The 17,761-nt window shown below is 31.6% G+C and overlaps 1 protein-coding gene across 1 annotated transcript; it reads right to left on the reverse strand.

Moving 5' to 3' along the window:
• Positions 1-266: 266 nt before the first annotated feature.
• On the reverse strand, positions 267-17,553 carry LOC143082278 (GTPase IMAP family member 4-like). The gene is made up of 4 exons (XM_076257896.1): positions 17,449-17,553; positions 9,530-9,642; positions 2,173-3,007; positions 267-764 (listed from the first exon to the last, which is right to left on the reverse strand). The coding sequence occupies exons 2-4, from the start codon at positions 9,600-9,602 to the stop codon at positions 752-754; spliced, it is 921 nt and encodes a 306-aa protein (XP_076114011.1). The 5' UTR covers positions 9,603-9,642; positions 17,449-17,553; the 3' UTR covers positions 267-751.
• Between the last annotated feature and the right edge of the window lie 208 nt (positions 17,554-17,761).

A 17,761-nucleotide genomic window follows, 5' to 3' on the forward strand; every position in this document is an offset into this window, starting at 1 on the left:
TATATAAGCTGTTGTAAATTTTACTAGAGACTATCAAATATCAACAATCAGAACACAATTAACAACCAATTTAAGTCTTAAATCTAACAAACGATGACCAACGGAGAGGAGCTTGATATTTTTATATGATCATGACAAAGTGGCTTAGGTTTTTGAAACTTTAGCAATCAACTTAAGCGAATCGTATTGTATGTTCCCTTGCATAGCTTTTATTATACCAATCGAAATTCAAACGGTATTGGATTGTAAAATAGAAGGACACAATATGTTTTAATTTTTAATCAAGTTACAAAATTTTGAAGCAGGAATACAATTTACTAAATTCATTTCAATGAATATAACCTTTTTTTCCCAATTAAGTAAGAGGTAACTCAGAAACTATATAATTTTAAACGAATATCAAAAAAATTTCCACTACATGTTATACCAGGAAAAAACATATGGTGACCCTATTTGGTCCGTATAAAACATGTTTTCTTATATCTTTTTTTCAATATTTTATCATTTAGTTCACCTTCTATCGTGGAGCTTTTTATATGTGTAATTCTCTGTGAGACCTATAATTTTATCAAAGTTTTGAATATATTACAATATGTAATAAATTTTTCGTTTATACTCCAATACCACCTTAACTCTATAATAACAAATAAAACACAAGACTTTGTCAAATAGTGACGTAAACGTTCTACTGGTACTGCTACGAACTGCGTCTAAAATACTTAAAGGTCGGTTCAAGTCTATTCGGAACACTTTACAGGATTGTACTGAAATAAAATGAAAACATAACAGTTATTATAAATATAATACTATTTTGTTGACTTCCACAAACAGTTTTGTGGGATTTACAAGGGTTTTACATAACTAGTTCCTATGAAATGGCTACATTGAACCCACTTAGACTTGCACAGAATTTTCAAATTAAAATGTCGAATTATAAACATCTAAACAATATGGTAAGAAGTTTCTTTTGAGGTTTCCACGTGTCAAATAAACTTTTCCTGATACATATTCTTTTTATTTTGGAAGTGTTTCACTGCATAATTGGAAAAGGGGGGGGGGGGTCAAACAAGGTTCTGTAATGTTTAATGACACATAAACACATTTATTAATGATGACTCAGAGTAGATTGTTACTTTCAAATTTTATTTTTATAAAACGGAAATGACTATTTAAGTACTTTTGCAATTTACTATTTGACTATAGCTGTTAATTTCTGTATCATTTTAGTCTCTTGTGGAGAGTTGTCTCATTGGCAATCATACCACATCTTAATTTTTATATTCACATCTAGAAATATGGAGTGAATATAAATATACATCTCGAAGGTGATACAATAATCATAGTTTGAGATTGCTATTAGGCTACTGCTGACAAAAAAAAAAACAATTTGGCATTTAGTTTTTAAATGTTCAAGCTGCAGTCATCCATTCAAAAGTGTTGCGACGGGTAGGATGGGGGATCATGTTACCCAGTCTAAAGTCTTCTAATAACGATTTCTTATTGTTGTTTGTCATTTCTTTGTTTTTTGTTTGGCCATGGTTTTGGATATAATGTGAAAGAACTTAATAATTTGTAAAGTTTTGTTTGATATCGAAAAAAAAAAAATCATAATATGTATTTTTCATTCTCCGCCATACGTGTACTGTGTATAATTATTGTTATTTATATTACACTGCTGCATTTAAATTATTGTAAACATGTATATTCTATAAGCTGTATTGTTTCTGAATAAAGTATTATTGTTATTATAAGTTTTACGGTCACCATCACAAATTGCTCAACCTATACGATATGTCTGTCTCTCAACTCACTACCATGCGACATGTTTCGTGGTCTTCGATCTTTACAAACCATACCAGTCGTATGTAAATTTACCATTTGTGACATTTTGTCTGATTGTCGCTCGCATGGTGTATGCATTGCAGAAGACGCTCATCTAGTCTTTGGAATCATGTCACGGATTTTTTTCAGTCGTTGTTTTTAATCTTTTTAATGGATTTATGAGATTTGAACTTCGGCAAAGTACGGGTGCATTTAATTTTTTGAATGTTTTAGGTTACTAGAATCCCTTTATTTTTTTGTCTCTCACTTTAGAATACTTGATCATATTGCTATACATTTAATAATTCTAAAACACGTAGCACGCTGATCTACTGATCAAATGTTACTTACCATTTACTATCTTTATCAGATATCTCCTTTCTGACTTGTTTACGAACGTCTGCCATCATCTCTTCGTATTTTCTTTTTATTTCCATAAGCTCCTCTGTCCGTTCTTGTCGCATTTGACCTTCCAGTTGAAGTTTTAAGGTTCGCTCGAACTCATCTTGCTTTTCCTGATATTTTTTCTGAAGATCCTCTTCTATTTGCCTTTCTCGTACCTGTATTCTTTCTTCTGCCATCTTGAATATAGCATCAGTGTAATATGCTGATTCGTTTGATTTTTTCAATGCTTCGACCATTGTTAAAATACCTTTAATTTGCTCAAAGCTCTCTTCTCCATCGAATTCATTGTTGACAAGTATACAACGGTTTTGACAGGTCTCCAAGAAAATGCTGAGGTCTTTTGGAGCTGATAGTAGGTGATCCTCTAGCTTGGTACCTTCTTTCTGTAATTTGTCGCCATGTGTGAACACTACTATCACTCGGTCTTTCATTTCATCTTCGAAAAATCTCAGAAATTCCGTGATGGCGGTTGCATCTTCTTTTCTAAATCTACCTACTTCCATTACAAAAAGTACAGCATGTAAACCTGGTGCACCAATATGGACGCATCTTTTTATTTCATTTTCAACCTCAGTAGGATCAGTTTCTGTATCAAATATCCCCGGAGTGTCAATAATTAATACATCCCTTCCTAGCACCCTAGCCTTCTTTTGTTGACATATTTGTGTCACTGCGGTAGCTTGCAAACCAGATTTGAAATATTTCTCTCGACACAAGGTATTGGCAGTTGCGCTTTTTCCAACGCCCGTTTTTCCCACCAAAGCAATTCTCAACTCGGTTCCTAAAAGCAAAGGAATAATCTTGATTTTACTCAGAGTATTTGTATACAATTTATGAGTTATATTGGACAATGAAACAATCAACAACTAAAAACTGAAACCAAGTTTCTGCTAATCGATAGTGTCATGTGACACTTATAAACAGCCTCAAAACCACGCGTTATTTGAATAAAAAAACTAATCTGATAGTTCTTGAATTTGCAGTAAGTAAGACATTTTCTCTCCATATGTGTTTGTTCCATCTGCAGAATTCCCACCAGCTTCAACCCTTTGACGAATCGGTGTTGATTGTAATTTTAGTTTTTAGTTACTTAGTAATTGTTTGATGAATGTCACCGGACATATGATTTTTTTTTATGTTTATTGGAACAAGAGTATTTTATAACACTGAGCATTTAAATTCCTCGCTACATCCCTGCCATTAAAAAATGAATGAGATTTTAATTTATAACTCTCTTTGCTTAGATTTATCAAGGAGCAACATATGTTATATTGGGGATAACTAGTGTTTTTATGTAAGTTATCTTTCCAATCATCCTCACTTTTTTTTCTTCAAATCGTTAAAAACTTTTTCTGAATTTCAAACTGTTCATCAATATTAAATGATTCACATTCTCGTTTGGTAAGTCGGAAATAAATACCAAAACGTTTCCTTAAATATCTTTCTAATTGATACTTTCAAAAAGGTCATCCTTGTCTAATTCCCCGTTTAATCCCAAACGTTTCAGAGATCCACCCGTTATTTAAAATACATCCGTTTATATCATGATAGGGTTTTGATCCACATTTAAAATGACGCATTAAATCCAATTTTTTGGACATAGCCCATGTGCAGCAGTCATGCATTAACGAGGTCGCAACTAGGACATGCATTTCATTTAAAGGAATTCGAAATATTTCCATGTTTAAAGTATTATTCTCATGGTTTTTTTTTGTTTCTGATTTTATTCATGTTGATAATGTCCCTGATTTCATTTGTATTTTTATTTTTGAAGATTTTAAAGATATCAATGACCTTATCTTTCTTGTCAGGCATGTAATATGCTTTATAGATTGAAAAATAATAATAGTTACTAGTACCAGATATATATAGTTCATATCAAAATAAGCTTCATCTTCAATGAATAGCTATTTAACACGATATACAGAGCTAAGATAAGAGCTGATCAAAATAATACAAACTGATAAAATTTCATTTATTGATAAAGCTCTATTCGAAAAGGGTCACATTATTTTTTGTACATTTTTCCTGGGCACAAAAAATAACTGCAACAAATATAGCAGTCTTAGCAGAACTAGGAAGACTCCCCATAGAACTTTTTTTTTCAGTCTTTATCTTACCTTACAAGACTGATAATAATCCTTCACTTTTATACACTTTATGATTCATGTGGTAAACACTGCTCGACTCCTATGATACTTATTCTTGGTAAACATAGGCAAAGAATAATATTTTAACAAAGAAAACACCGTTTAAACAGTTACGATTAGATTTGTTTTTGATTTCTGAAAGCCTCATAGATAACTTATGTGATTTATGTTTCGGTAATAGCTATTGGCAAGATACTTCACCCCTGTCATTCTTTTTGTGAAGTTAAAGGCGTTTATAAAGACTTTGGCCTCTGAAAGTTTAATTATTCACCTAGCCTCCTCTTTAAAATGCTGAATATGTTAATCAAATTATTAAGACAGTCGTGCAATAAGAAAATTTAATACACTCAGTCAGAATGTGATCAGAATTGATCCAGCTTTACTCGGAGAGCCTTTTATAATAAAAAAAAAGTAAAGTCGTTTTAGAACTGCTTGTAAACAAGTAATTTCTTAATATTGATCAATTTATAATAGTAGATCATGTTTTGCTGAGCGATTTTTTTTAATTCTCATAATCATAATATTTCAGAGAAATTAGTTTACAAATAGTTATTAAAGGTACCGGGATTATAATTTAATACGCCAGACGCGCGTTTCGTCTACATAAGACTCAGCAGTGACGCTCAGATCAAAACTTAAAAAGCCAAACAAGTAAAAAGTTGTGCCAAATACGGCTAAGGTAATCTACTCCTGGGATAATTATGATATGATATATATATTTAACACAATTTACCTAACCAGGAGAGACGACGATTTATAGTACATGATTTACAGATCTTGCAGGTTTTTTTCTAATACAATAATATCAGTTGATGAAAATAACTGATGTTCATTAACGACGTCCATGTGTGACGACTGACACAATCTTTATAGTACATACCCTATGGAGCGCACGGCCTTGAATGTAGAAAAAAAAATCATGATTTCGTTCTTACCAGTACAAACATCATAATCGTTATGGGCCGGCAGGATTCCATCATATGATTGAACGTTGTTTATCATTTACTGCGATACTACGAATATTATAAAAATATGTATTCGAAGCACATTGAATTCCATGATTTCTTTTAATAGATTTAAATTGCTCAATGAATAACGCAACTAAATTATAACCGCATTACTTTCTATGTTTAGTTCTGTAACTTTAACCATGCAAAACACTGTCAATATTCTATCTATAAACCCTGACTGTTATGCCCAAATATTTCCATGAGAAAATTCACTTTCCTTCACGAAAGAGGTTAAAAAGTGTTATAAAATGATCTAGAAAACTTCCTTACTTCTAAAATTAACCAACATCATAAGAAAAGATCTACAAAAATGCCCAATAAAAGAAGGTGCACTAAGGTCCCTATTTCGCTTAAGAATTGAAGTAATTACAAATGAGATATGTGTGCATAGATAAAATTGATATGAATGAAGTTAAGTCCTCAAAATGCTTAAACCCTGCGTTCGCTGTTCACAGATTTAAAAAAAAAAAAATGAAAACAACATATTATGAGTTTTGTGCGTCCGAAACGCTTTTCGGGAGTTACCTTCATCAGAAAAGCTTAAAGCCGATTATTTAAAAGCTTAAATTGTATGAGAATTTAAAAACAGTTGAAGAGATATTTTACCAAAAAAGGACCTAAAATAAAAGTCAATTACATCATAGGTCATTTTTGTCTGAGACTCCCTCAGTTTCTACCTCAGTTTCTAATAATTAATATTTTTTATTAAAGGACAATTTTAAAAAGGTTTGCATTTATTCAAATCAGGACCAGTGTATTGATCCAAGGCTATAGAATGCATCAAAAACTAGATTATTATACAAATAATTGACAAATAAAGCATAGTTTGGCACATTTTTTTCATGCGTTTATATTCAGTGCATGCTTCTAAAATGAGTTCGGAGATATCAAGGTGACATTAACATCGCAGGAACAAGTCAGCAAGGAAAGGAGCACTGTTGACATTTGATTCCAATGTTGAAGAACTGATAACATATAGGATATTTGTAAAAAGTCTTTTAGATTTAGTAAAAATTCAGTTTTGATATATATACTAGTCAATAAAAGAAACGATACATGATTTTTTTTTTCAAATTAAAGATAAAGTTTTCCGTTTATAGGACCAATATTGAAGGTAGTAATACTTAATGACCACGAAAATATAAATCCGCTTCAAAAAATTTTTTTTTTTGCCTTCATGACGTTATTTGGCGAAATTTAACTTTTTTGACAAAATTTACATAAAAAGACAATTTTAAAAACAGAAGTTCCAACTAATGTTGCCAACCTGTCATTTAAAGGTTAAGACAATGTTTGCCATCAATTTATTTTTTTAAATCATACAGTTTCTTCCTTTATTTCTAAAGCAAAGTTCGGCCCCACAAAAAATCGCTAAAATGTATATGTCGTGTACATGTTATTATTTCTTATGCAGCAAAAATACTGCAATCTGATTGGTTAATAACCCCGGTGTAAATAACACCCCACCCTGGTTCACCCCCGGATAAATAAAATTTTGCCAAAAATTTCAGATTTTTTTTTTTTTTGCCAAGAAAAAAAAAATTTAAAAAAAATTTTAAAAAAAATAAATAATAATCAAAATAAAATGTTAAAAATTAAAAAAAAAAAAATTCAAAAAATTTTAAATAAATTTTTTTTTCCGGAAAACTCAAAGAACACAATTTTTTTCTGATTTTTTCCAAAAATTTAAGTAAAAAGGATTTTACAATGCGCAGCAACATAGACATTGAAAAAAAACGTTACACTGTAAATTTTTCATTAGTCCATTTTTTCAATTTTACATCCTGGTTTCAAAATGAGTAAACTAAATGTTCATAAGAAATAAATTCGTTATCTTGGTGTAATCAGGGGTGTACGGAATTTTACACCGTTGTTGAAAATTCATACACCCATTCGGCTGCGCCTAAGGGTGTATGAATTTTCAACAACGGTGTAAAATTCTATACACCCCTGATTACACCAAGATAACTAATATTATTTTGTACAGGTTATTACTTGTATGTAAGCATTTTATACAAGTAATTACTTGTATGAAGCCATCATACAAGCTATTACTTGTACAAATACAATTGTACAAGTAATTACTATTACAATTTTTTACTGATAAAAAGATAATAACTTGTACAAATCATTATATTTGATGTTCTCAAGAAATCGTTTCCCTTTAAACACATAAATTTATATACTTTCCGGCAACATGTGTGTCTTTTTTGAATAACAAATATATTTAAATTTAAAAAATCAATTAAAAAATTAAGTGTAAAGATGGAAAACAGTGCAGAAAAAAATATCAAGAAATATCTAACTCCAATAATTCGCTTTCTCACGCAAAAGATAGTACAGAGAGAATATTAGTAATGTAAAGGAAGCCAAATTAAGTTCCAAAAAGACAACACTTCAAAGATATTTCTTATGACAGAATGGTGTTTTGAATGTTTAGCAGTACTGCTAATTGTAACAATATTGCGTGCATTTATTATTGAGATTTTGTCATTTAATTTTTAAACTAAAACGCGATTTTAATTTTTGCGATATTGAGAAAAAAAATCCGATTTTATTCATATCAAGAGTTTCAAAATGTGAGTTTAAATTAATGCGATGAGAACAACGTCGCAACTTTTGCAATAATAAAAACATCGCAATAATTTCTTGTGACCAAGAGCATGTTCACTGCAGTTGTCGGGGTGGCTATAAGACAGGCAAATGTAAATGAAAAGATCGAATTTATTGTGTAATTCCAGATGTAATGCTTCCTTGTCTTGATCTATTAGGATTAACCTTTAATTCCAATATACAATGTATGATATTACATATGCAACTTTTTATCATGATTTATTTTTGAAAATAAATTGTAGAAGGGTTTTATTTTATTTTTGCTTTTAACGACTTTGCCACTTTGCACCAGTAGTCCGTATTTAAGTGGCAATAAGCTGTTAAGCTAAATTTGCTCAAGGTATCATTCTAGATTATGTTGTTACTCTGCGTTCGTCGTGTGTCTGCATTCTTCTAACACTTCAAAAATAATACTTATATAAAATAGAAAATGGGATATAATTGCCAATAACATAACTCTCCAGAAGAGCCCAAATGACACAGAAATTCAAAACTATAAGTCACCACACGGCCTTCGACAACGAACAAAGCCCATATGACATAGTCAGCTTTAAAAGGCCCTGAAATGGCAAATGTAAAACAATTCAAACAAGAAAAATAACAGCCTTATTTATGTACAAAAATGAACAAACAAACAAAAATGTAATACATCGACAAACGACAATCAATGAAAGACAGGCTCTTGGCTTAGGACAGGCACACACAGAATGTGGCGGGGTTTAACATGTTAGTGGGATCCCAACCCTCCTCTTTCCTGGAACAGTGGTGTAACATTACAACATAAGAACGTACTATAAAAATCAGTTGAAAAAGGCTAAATTCATCAGATGGATACAATCAGAAATACTACGCAGTACTTGTACATCCATTGCAACAACAACAACAAAAAAAAAAAACCCCACTAAGTTCAGAATACACATTTGAAAAAAAAGAAAAGAAAGAAAACACGATATAGATTTAAAAAAAAAACACACACTCTATGACTAGAAAAAATAAACAAACAAATAAATAAATGCAAGAAAACAGTAAAAGAAAAATAATACCCGACAATTGACCAAAAAAAACCACACTTACTAACTCAAAGAAAGGAGTTTAAAAAAACCCAACATTTTGTTTAAAGCAAAAGTATAAGCGCATACAACATGTAACTTGATTAGCATATTTGATGATTTTAAACAAATTTGAAAATTCATTTAGTACTTAGAAAATTGTGTGTCGATTTTCTATCCAACTTTCCGTAAAAAATAATTTAGTTACTTTTCGACAGGTTTTGATTTTCATTATCATATGTGCATACATTGCAAATGAAAGCTTTTTAAAATAGTGTATCTCATTTTGTTTTATTTAATATTTTTTGATAAATTTTATTTCAAAGTCGTGTATCGTTTCTTTTGTTGACTAGTATATATATCATATTGTTGCGATCTTGAGATCATACTCTTTGGACATTATTTGTGAAGCTTGATTCAATTTGATTAGTTTATAGAAATATATAAGTATTCGATTGATAGAAAAAACTATTATACCTACCCAATATATGTTTGCTTTGCTCTCTAGCCTTCTCAGCTTCTAGAGGACTTAATACAACTTGTGCACCATACATTATCAGCGTTTATTTTGTTCAAAGAATAAGTTGCATGTAGCTGAAATAAAAAACAAACAAAAACAAAAATTAATATTTTCTGTAAGTAGTCTTATGGTATTCCACGAATGAGAGTACTAACTGACTTACCCTTTTTCAGAAACATAAAAAGATTTAAAAATGTCTTTAATTGCCAGTTGAATATTATTAATTTGTATTCATAATGGAAAACAACATGATAAAAAAATGCGGCAAAAGAACAAGACAAAAAGGAATTTTATCCGAACAGTTTATTTCTCGTCATTTATTGTTGAGGATATCACATGGTGCATACTTAACCAAGTTTGAATCAAAACTTTTAAAAATAAACTTTTCCAATTTGATTGCAATCACACAAAATTGGAATTTCGATACATAATCTATAAAAATCTGACAATTTTGCACAAACTGTAGCGTGAAAACGTCTGGTGACCCTGCTTTGTATTATGTTTTTTGAAAAACGCATGATAAAATCTTCATTTTGAAAAACCACTGTGTCGATGCCTCTGCTGGTGGAGTTTTAATTCCCCGAGAGTATCACCAGCCCAGTAGCACAGCGCTGACATGAATTATCATTGATATGGTCATAATTAGAAATGAACTGTTTACAAAACATTTGAATTTTTGAAATACTTAGGCTTTTCTACCTCAGGAATAGATTACCTTAGCTGTATTTGGTAAAACTTTTAGAAATTTTGGACCTCAATGTTCTTCAGTTTCGTACTTTATCTGGCCCTTTTAACTCTTTTGGATTCGAGCGTCACTGATGAGTCTTTTCTAGACGAAACGCGCGTCTGGCGACAATACAAAATTTAATCCTGGTATCTATGATGAGTTAATTGACACAAAAGAGTGACGTTTTTGAGGAGGTAAAACGGTCATTGTATTTCACCTGTTAATGTAGTTTTTATTTTTTGGCATTTTATAACAAAATGTGGAGACTTTATTTTTTATTAAATCATGCCACATCAATTTTCCAAAATATCTATCGCAACATCAAAAACAAACACCAAAGGTTTATGTTCATGACTCCAAACAATGCAGGGTTCATTTCCTAATTCTCTAAAATTCAATGTAATATTTTCGAAACTTATGAAACCAGATGCGCTGTACTATATTTTGGTGGTAAAACACACAAAGAAGGCTTATTGCTAAATAAAATTAATGTGATATTTTCTCTTGAAATACTAGCTATTTAAGCATCTCTTTCAAGTTTTGTCATAATAAGTTTATGATACAGCGATTAAAGCAAAATGTGTTCGAGAAATACATACCAGGCCGTATCATGATATAATATAGTGTGGACCAATAAATGATCATATTGTTAACTCATCTATATAAAACCAGTTGAATATGATGTTACACATTGCTATCTTCAGTACATGACCCTTTTGGTACCACTTATTTCCTTGAATATTAACTTTGTATGCTAATAAATCCAAATGAAAGTGTATCTATGACACACTTATGTAAAAATTATGATAATAAATTAGTAATTCAAGTGTTCAATGCGAATTCACTATCCAGATAAATGTTTACTATTGAGTACTGGTATATGGATAGTTCATTCACACTGACCACTTTTATAACTAATTTATTATATAGGTTTCCTTCAGTCCTTATCCAACTCATTTCATTATTTTAAATTAAAGAAAACCAAACATGCACGATATACTTACTGGAAGTCTGATGAGATAATTATAGATGTAAATTTTCTTCTTGATAACGCTTCGGCAATACATTCTGTCGAAAGGTTGTAGGTATTCCTATGGGCACTAATTAAGCCCTTTGATAGAAGCATATCCCTGTATCGTTAGAAATCACACTTCGTGGTCAAACTCAGTAAAGAATTGTCCAAATTCAATCAAATTCATAAATGTAACAACACTTACCGTTATATCGAAGATATTGGTTTTTTTTTCGTAAATTCATCCAGAATTCTCTCAATATACTGCACATCAGTTATCCAAAGAAACGTATTTCAAATGGTTCAAATGTTAAATACCTTTTCCTAAACATTTGAATATTTCGGTTTTAAACTGACTTATATCTCAACTCGTTTTTTTTATGCTTGTGTCTATACTGGAGCTTGGTAATTTACTGGTAAATTATAAAGTCAAGGATTTCTTTACTATACAGTACTAAATAGTTATAAAAGGTAACAGGATTATAATTTAGTACGCCAGACGCGCGTTTCGTCTATATAAGATTCATCAGCGACGCTCAAAATAGTTAAAAAGCTAAACAAGTACAGAGTTGAAGAGCATTGAGGACCCAAAATTCAAAAAAGTTGTGCCAAATACGGCTAAGGTAGTCTATGCCTAGGATAAGACAATCCTTAGTTTTTCGAAAAATTTAAAGTTTTGTAAACAGGAAATTTATAAAAATGACCACATTATTGATATTCATGTCAACACCGAAATGTTGACTACTGGGCTGGTGATAAATCTCACTGAGGTGTTCTTTGAGCATTAGATTTCCTATCTGCTAAAAATATATAGATGACATCAGTGACGCACTTATCAAAATAGTTAAAAAGCTAAACAAGTACAAAGTTGAAGAGCATTGAGGACCCAAAATTCCAAAAAGTTGTGCCAAATACGGCTAAGGTAATCTATGCATAGGATTAGACAATCCTTAGTTTTTCGAAAAATTTAAAGTTTTGTAAACAGGAAATATATGAAAATGACCACATTATTGATATTCATGTCAACACCGAAATATTGACTACCGGGCTGGTGATAAATCTCAGCTGTTCTTTGGGCATTAGATTTCCTATCGGCTAAAAATATATAGATGACATCAGTGACGCTCATATCAAAATAGTTAAAAAGCTACACAAGTACAAAGTTGAAGAGCATTGAGGACCCAAAATTCCAAACAATTCGGCAGTATATTTGTAAAGTTCTTGATTATTTAACGAAAAAATATCATCAAGATACGGTTAGCGTTGTTGAATTTATTAATTCAATGCAATTAGGCGGATCTTAACTGAGTTTGGTCATAAACTGTGATTAATAACAGTACAAAAACAAGTCGGCTATTAAAGGAGTGCAACAAATTACCATAGGAATACCTATAATCTCCCGAAAAACGTTGTTGCCGAAACGTATATAATGTTATCATGGAGAAAATTAGCAACTTCAATCATTTCATCACACCTCTGAATTATGGAATGGACACGCTTGGGTAATTGGACATGTTTGTGCGCTTTTAATAAATTGACACGATTAAGCGTTCATAAATAGAACGCAATTTGAACCATTTAGAAACTAGACGACTAATTTTGCAGTTCATTGACGTTATTTAATGACACTTTTGGGAGTATCGGACACGTTTACAGGGATGGACGTTTCTGAGTATAACATGATGAAAAGATTAGCGAGATAATATCCACAGGAATCAATAAATCTGCAGCAAAGATTAACACTTTGGAAATTAAATTACTTTGCAAATGCAAACGCGCGTGAATAGAAAGAGAAGAACACAAATACATGTTCATTATTTTCTTTTCTTAATATTGTATAAACAAAATAGAAACAAGAATGAGTCCATAGTACACGGATGCCCCACTCGCAACTATCATTTTCTATGTTCAGTGAACCGTGAAATTAGGATTAGCACTCTAATTTGGCATTAAAATTAGAAAGATCATATCATAGGGAACATGTATACTAAGTTTCAAGTTGATTGGATTTCAACTTTATCAAAAACTACCTTGACCAAAAACTTTAACCTGAAATTTGCACTTTCATTTTTTATGTTCAGTGAACCGTGAAATTGGGGTTAAAACTCTAATTTGGCATTAAAATTAGAAAGATCATATCATAGGACACATGTGTACTAAGTTTCAAGCTGATTGGACTTCAACTTCATCAAAAACTACCTTGACCAAAAACTTTAACCTGAACGAACGGACGGAAGGACGGACGGACGGACGCACGGACCAGAAAACATAATGCCCCTCTACTATCGTAGGTGGGGCATAAAAAGTTTTATGTATAACTTACAATGATAAAAATAGTAACATTTGATTTAGAACCTACACAGACGAGCGTTAAAAGCCTGTAATTAATGCAGTGGTTGTGGTTTGTTTATGTGTTACATATTTGTTTTTAGTTCATTTTTTTACATAAATAAGGCCGTTAGTTTTCTCGTTTGAATTGTTTTACATTGTCTTATCGGGGCCTTTTATAGCTGACTATGCGGTATTGGCTTTGCTCATTGTTGAAGGCCGTACGGTGACCTTTAGTTGTTAATGTTTTTTGTCTTTTGTGGATAGTTGTCTCATTGGCAATAATACCACATCTTCTTTTTTATATTCATTAAATTACAATATTTCTATATCAAGAGAAGGGTGGTAAACTCGAAAACTTAAGAAAAGGATATTGTGGAAAATTGAATTTGAATTTGTTACATACTGAGGACTTTATGGAACACTCCGAATAACAAATAACAATTGAGAAAGTATGATTTAAAATTGCAACACACTTAAAGGCACAGATTCTGCCAGAACTGCTGATTAAAATATACGTCGTTTCAAAACTTCATTTTATCGTTCTACGAATTGTTATATTATTCAAAAGAATAACGAATTGTCTGCATTGTTTCAGGAACGCTACACATCTACATTAATCTGAGATACAAAACAACTGGAGAAGACGTCAAAGTGTTCAAACAAAAAGTTTCAAACAGAACCTTAACGGGAAATATTGGATACCTCAACAAATCAGAATGTAAACCATTTACAATTTGTTGATTTTCTTGTTCGTAAACCAGGTCAATGTCCTGATTGAATGTATTTGATTCTGAATCGATTACCCAGGAGGCAATCAATTGAATCTGACATGCGTCGATAAAATTGAATAACTAATTTTAAATACCCGAAACCCATGCTAATGACTGCGATTGTTAGAGGCTTATATCTTACTTAAAACATTGTTGAATACGTCGAAAAAGGTAAAACAAAACAAAATGCAAGCAAAGATTTATTTTCATCAAGTATGAAAATTGTTTTGTGAATAAACTTCTTTAAATTAAAATATATCATACATGTTTGCCCCATTTAAACAGTAGCTCACCTTAAAAAATATACAAAAAGAATGTACAGCTAAAAGTAAACAACATGTATTGTTACATGAAGAATAAGACACAGGGTATGCGTATCATGATTTTTGCATGCGCAAGGACTACTATAGTTTCTGTGAACACTATTAAATGCGTTTTGTGTTTCAAAATGAATTAAGAAATGAAAGTATAGTCTTAATAAGAAAACGAAGAAAGAGATTTCGTTATTAGTGATTGTGTTTATCAAACTCTGGATTAAAATCAAATGAGTATTTAGAATCTATTCAGTTACATTATTTCAGTGTGGATTACAAAGATAATATAGTCTAAACAGCTAATAATGGCAAGATTTGTATATGTTATATTTCAAAATGCAGCCTATTAGTTTCTCGTTTCTTCTCGAGTTTTATTTTTTACAGAGTTAATGAGGAAAAAAAAGAAATAGCATAGGAAGACATGTCCTTGTTGAACCATATCGAGTGCACCGCAATCGATTTTATTTCAAATACATAATTAATATGAACAAACGAAGAGATATCAACATGCAATCAGTAATATTCTTTTGTTGGAATTTCAGGAGACTGTAACTGTTTAACCAAACGGTAGCACCCGAAATACACCCCTCCCCTTTTCTGTGTTTTTTTCTTTCTGCAAGGTCGTATCGCTCCTTTTTCGTTTACTTGTGTATTGGGTCCCTTGTATTTTTAAAATGTTACCGAAACGTAATTTTGTTTTGATTTCTTTTGAAAAAAACTTTTATAAAACGATCACCATTGATTTGTTTGATTGATGCTTTGTCTTCCTAGTTATTTTGCTTCCCATATTCATTGTCGTTCATAAGCGAAGTGTTGCATTATATTCCCATTTAAGCAATAACTTAAAAAAAAAACACTTTCTAATAAATCAACGCAGTAACCTGAAAATTCTAAAAAGTATTATAGTCCCCTAGTTCATGAAGGAAGTTCTAGAGTCGCACTTTGTACACAGGATAAGGGTTAGGTTGTTCATGGCCCTTGTATTGCGGCATATTCTATCAAATTTTAGAAGCATTTCTTTATTGCTTTTTTCATTTTAATAGTAGTTGAACATGATGGTAGGAAGAGCAACACCAGAGGTCAATTTTGATTATCTAAAGACGGTCGAGGATAAATCTTTTGAAAAAAGAAATTCATAAAGGCAACAGAAACAAGACTTGCAACGAGCATATCAACTTCATGAATTAGTGCGAAAAGAGACAACCCACAAAAATGAAAAAAAATGCTGTGATATAAGTATTGGTAGGGTTAAAAATCAATAATTTGAAAGTGATTTCTTTTCTACAAGAATCCGTTTTTATGAGTGACAATCATTTGATATTTGGTTGTATTTTTCTTTACATGATGAAAACAGTTAGGGTAATTAATAGTTTTTTATTTCATTAATAGTTATCCCATAAGGACGCGGTGTGTCAGTGTAAGATCACCCCGATGGCCGGAGGCCAGAGGGTGATCTAACACTGACACACCAAGTCCGAGTGGGATAACTATTTTACATCCCAGCTCTTTTAGATTAGACGAAAAAACATTTACAATTCATAAAATCTAGTTTAGAACGCCACACAACCATTATAATATACTTTATATATTACTATATGATGTATACCCTTTATGACCCCCGAACCCGATGAGTAGATATCAAACAATGTCAACTCGCCCCACTTGCCTATCGGCCCACACTATATCGCCACTTTATAAAAAAATCTCCCCACTCTTGTTTACCGAATCGCCCACTTTTAAAAAAAGTGTAAAATCAAATTGAACAATCAGTCTGACAACTCACTTATTAACGAAAAGGGTTTAAACCCCACCGAATAAAGGTCTGCCAACTCGCCCCACTTATAAAAAGATCTTGCTTCCTTTAAGTATGTTAAATTACTGTAAATTCATATCCAGTCGTCCTGGTGTAGTGGTATGTTTCTTGGCTTGATATGCTATAGGTCTTGAGTTCGAATCCCAGCATATCCTCTGGATTTTTTCTACGTGAATTTTGGTAGATAGTCTATTCCGTATAATTGATTATAAGTTTTATAGTGGATTTGACATTCCCGCCAAAATGATACAGAACAAAGGAAAGCGTGCACAACAAAGAAACTCAAACTGGGGTGATCTGGTTGGTACGATCCGGCTCAGATCACCCCTGTTAGAACAAAGGAGCTGGGATGTAAGTGATTGAAATATCATTTACCTGTAAGAATAAGCTATGCTACCTTTAGCTGTCCAATATTTTTAAGAAAGAAGAGGGCTATTCTTAAAAGTATTGGACAGCTATAGGTAACATAATGGTTTCTTACAAGTAAATGATAGTCCAATCACTGAAATAAAGAACAGGTACAACAATAGAATGACGTCACAACAATGTTTTAAACTTGGTATAACACACTTGTACAGGAAGGAAGGAGGCCCCGATATACAATACATTATGGATACCAATTATAATAAAGAACTATAAAGTGCTTGAATGAAACCATTAGTAAAGGAAGTTGAACAATAAAACTGTATCATGTGAACTTATCTGTCTTGAATAAATTTTTTCCGAGAACTTTATACAACTCAGTAAAGTAAATCGCATGACAATGATAAGTTTAACGACACGCTAGCTGAACATGTTATCCGAACATGTAAGGATTTGTAAAATGAACAAAGAAAAAAACCATGCATGTGATAGTGCATTTCCGATAGCAATAAGGCGAACGATTTATTGAGATAAAACAAATCATACCCACCATCAATCGTTTGACGAGGTGAAAACACTCACAAAATCTTTCCTGCTTTTAGAAGATAGTTACGACTGGTGTTTATATAACTAATTATACTTCCTTCCTTCCCAGTGAAATTTCTAAATTTATTATCCAATGCAATAATCGTTTAAAAACCTCGTGACAAAAAGAAAACAAATCTTTGTTATTTTGTATCTCCTCCGCAAAGACATTTTCTTTTATTGATGTTCATAACAAAACAGGCTTGTAAATAATAAAACAAATAGCACTGAAATCCGATTATCTCGTTCCTCTAAATGAAACAAACGATAAAACAGAA

The sequence above is a fragment of the Mytilus galloprovincialis genome, chromosome 7 (assembly GCF_965363235.1).
Source record: "Mytilus galloprovincialis chromosome 7, xbMytGall1.hap1.1, whole genome shotgun sequence".
NCBI classification, from domain to species: Eukaryota; Metazoa; Mollusca; class Bivalvia; order Mytilida; family Mytilidae; genus Mytilus; species Mytilus galloprovincialis.

What these genes read in the sequence shown, in the direction of transcription:
- LOC143082278 (XM_076257896.1), bottom strand. Translation starts at nt 9,602, where the DNA reads ATGTATGGTGCACAAGTTGTATTAAGTCCTCTAGAAGCTGAGAAGGCT. An exon ending in GCAAAGCAAACATATATTGG is followed by an intron (nt 3,008 to 9,529) that starts GTAGGTATAATA and finishes CTTTGCTTTTAG; the next exon opens with GAACCGAGTTGAGAATTGCT.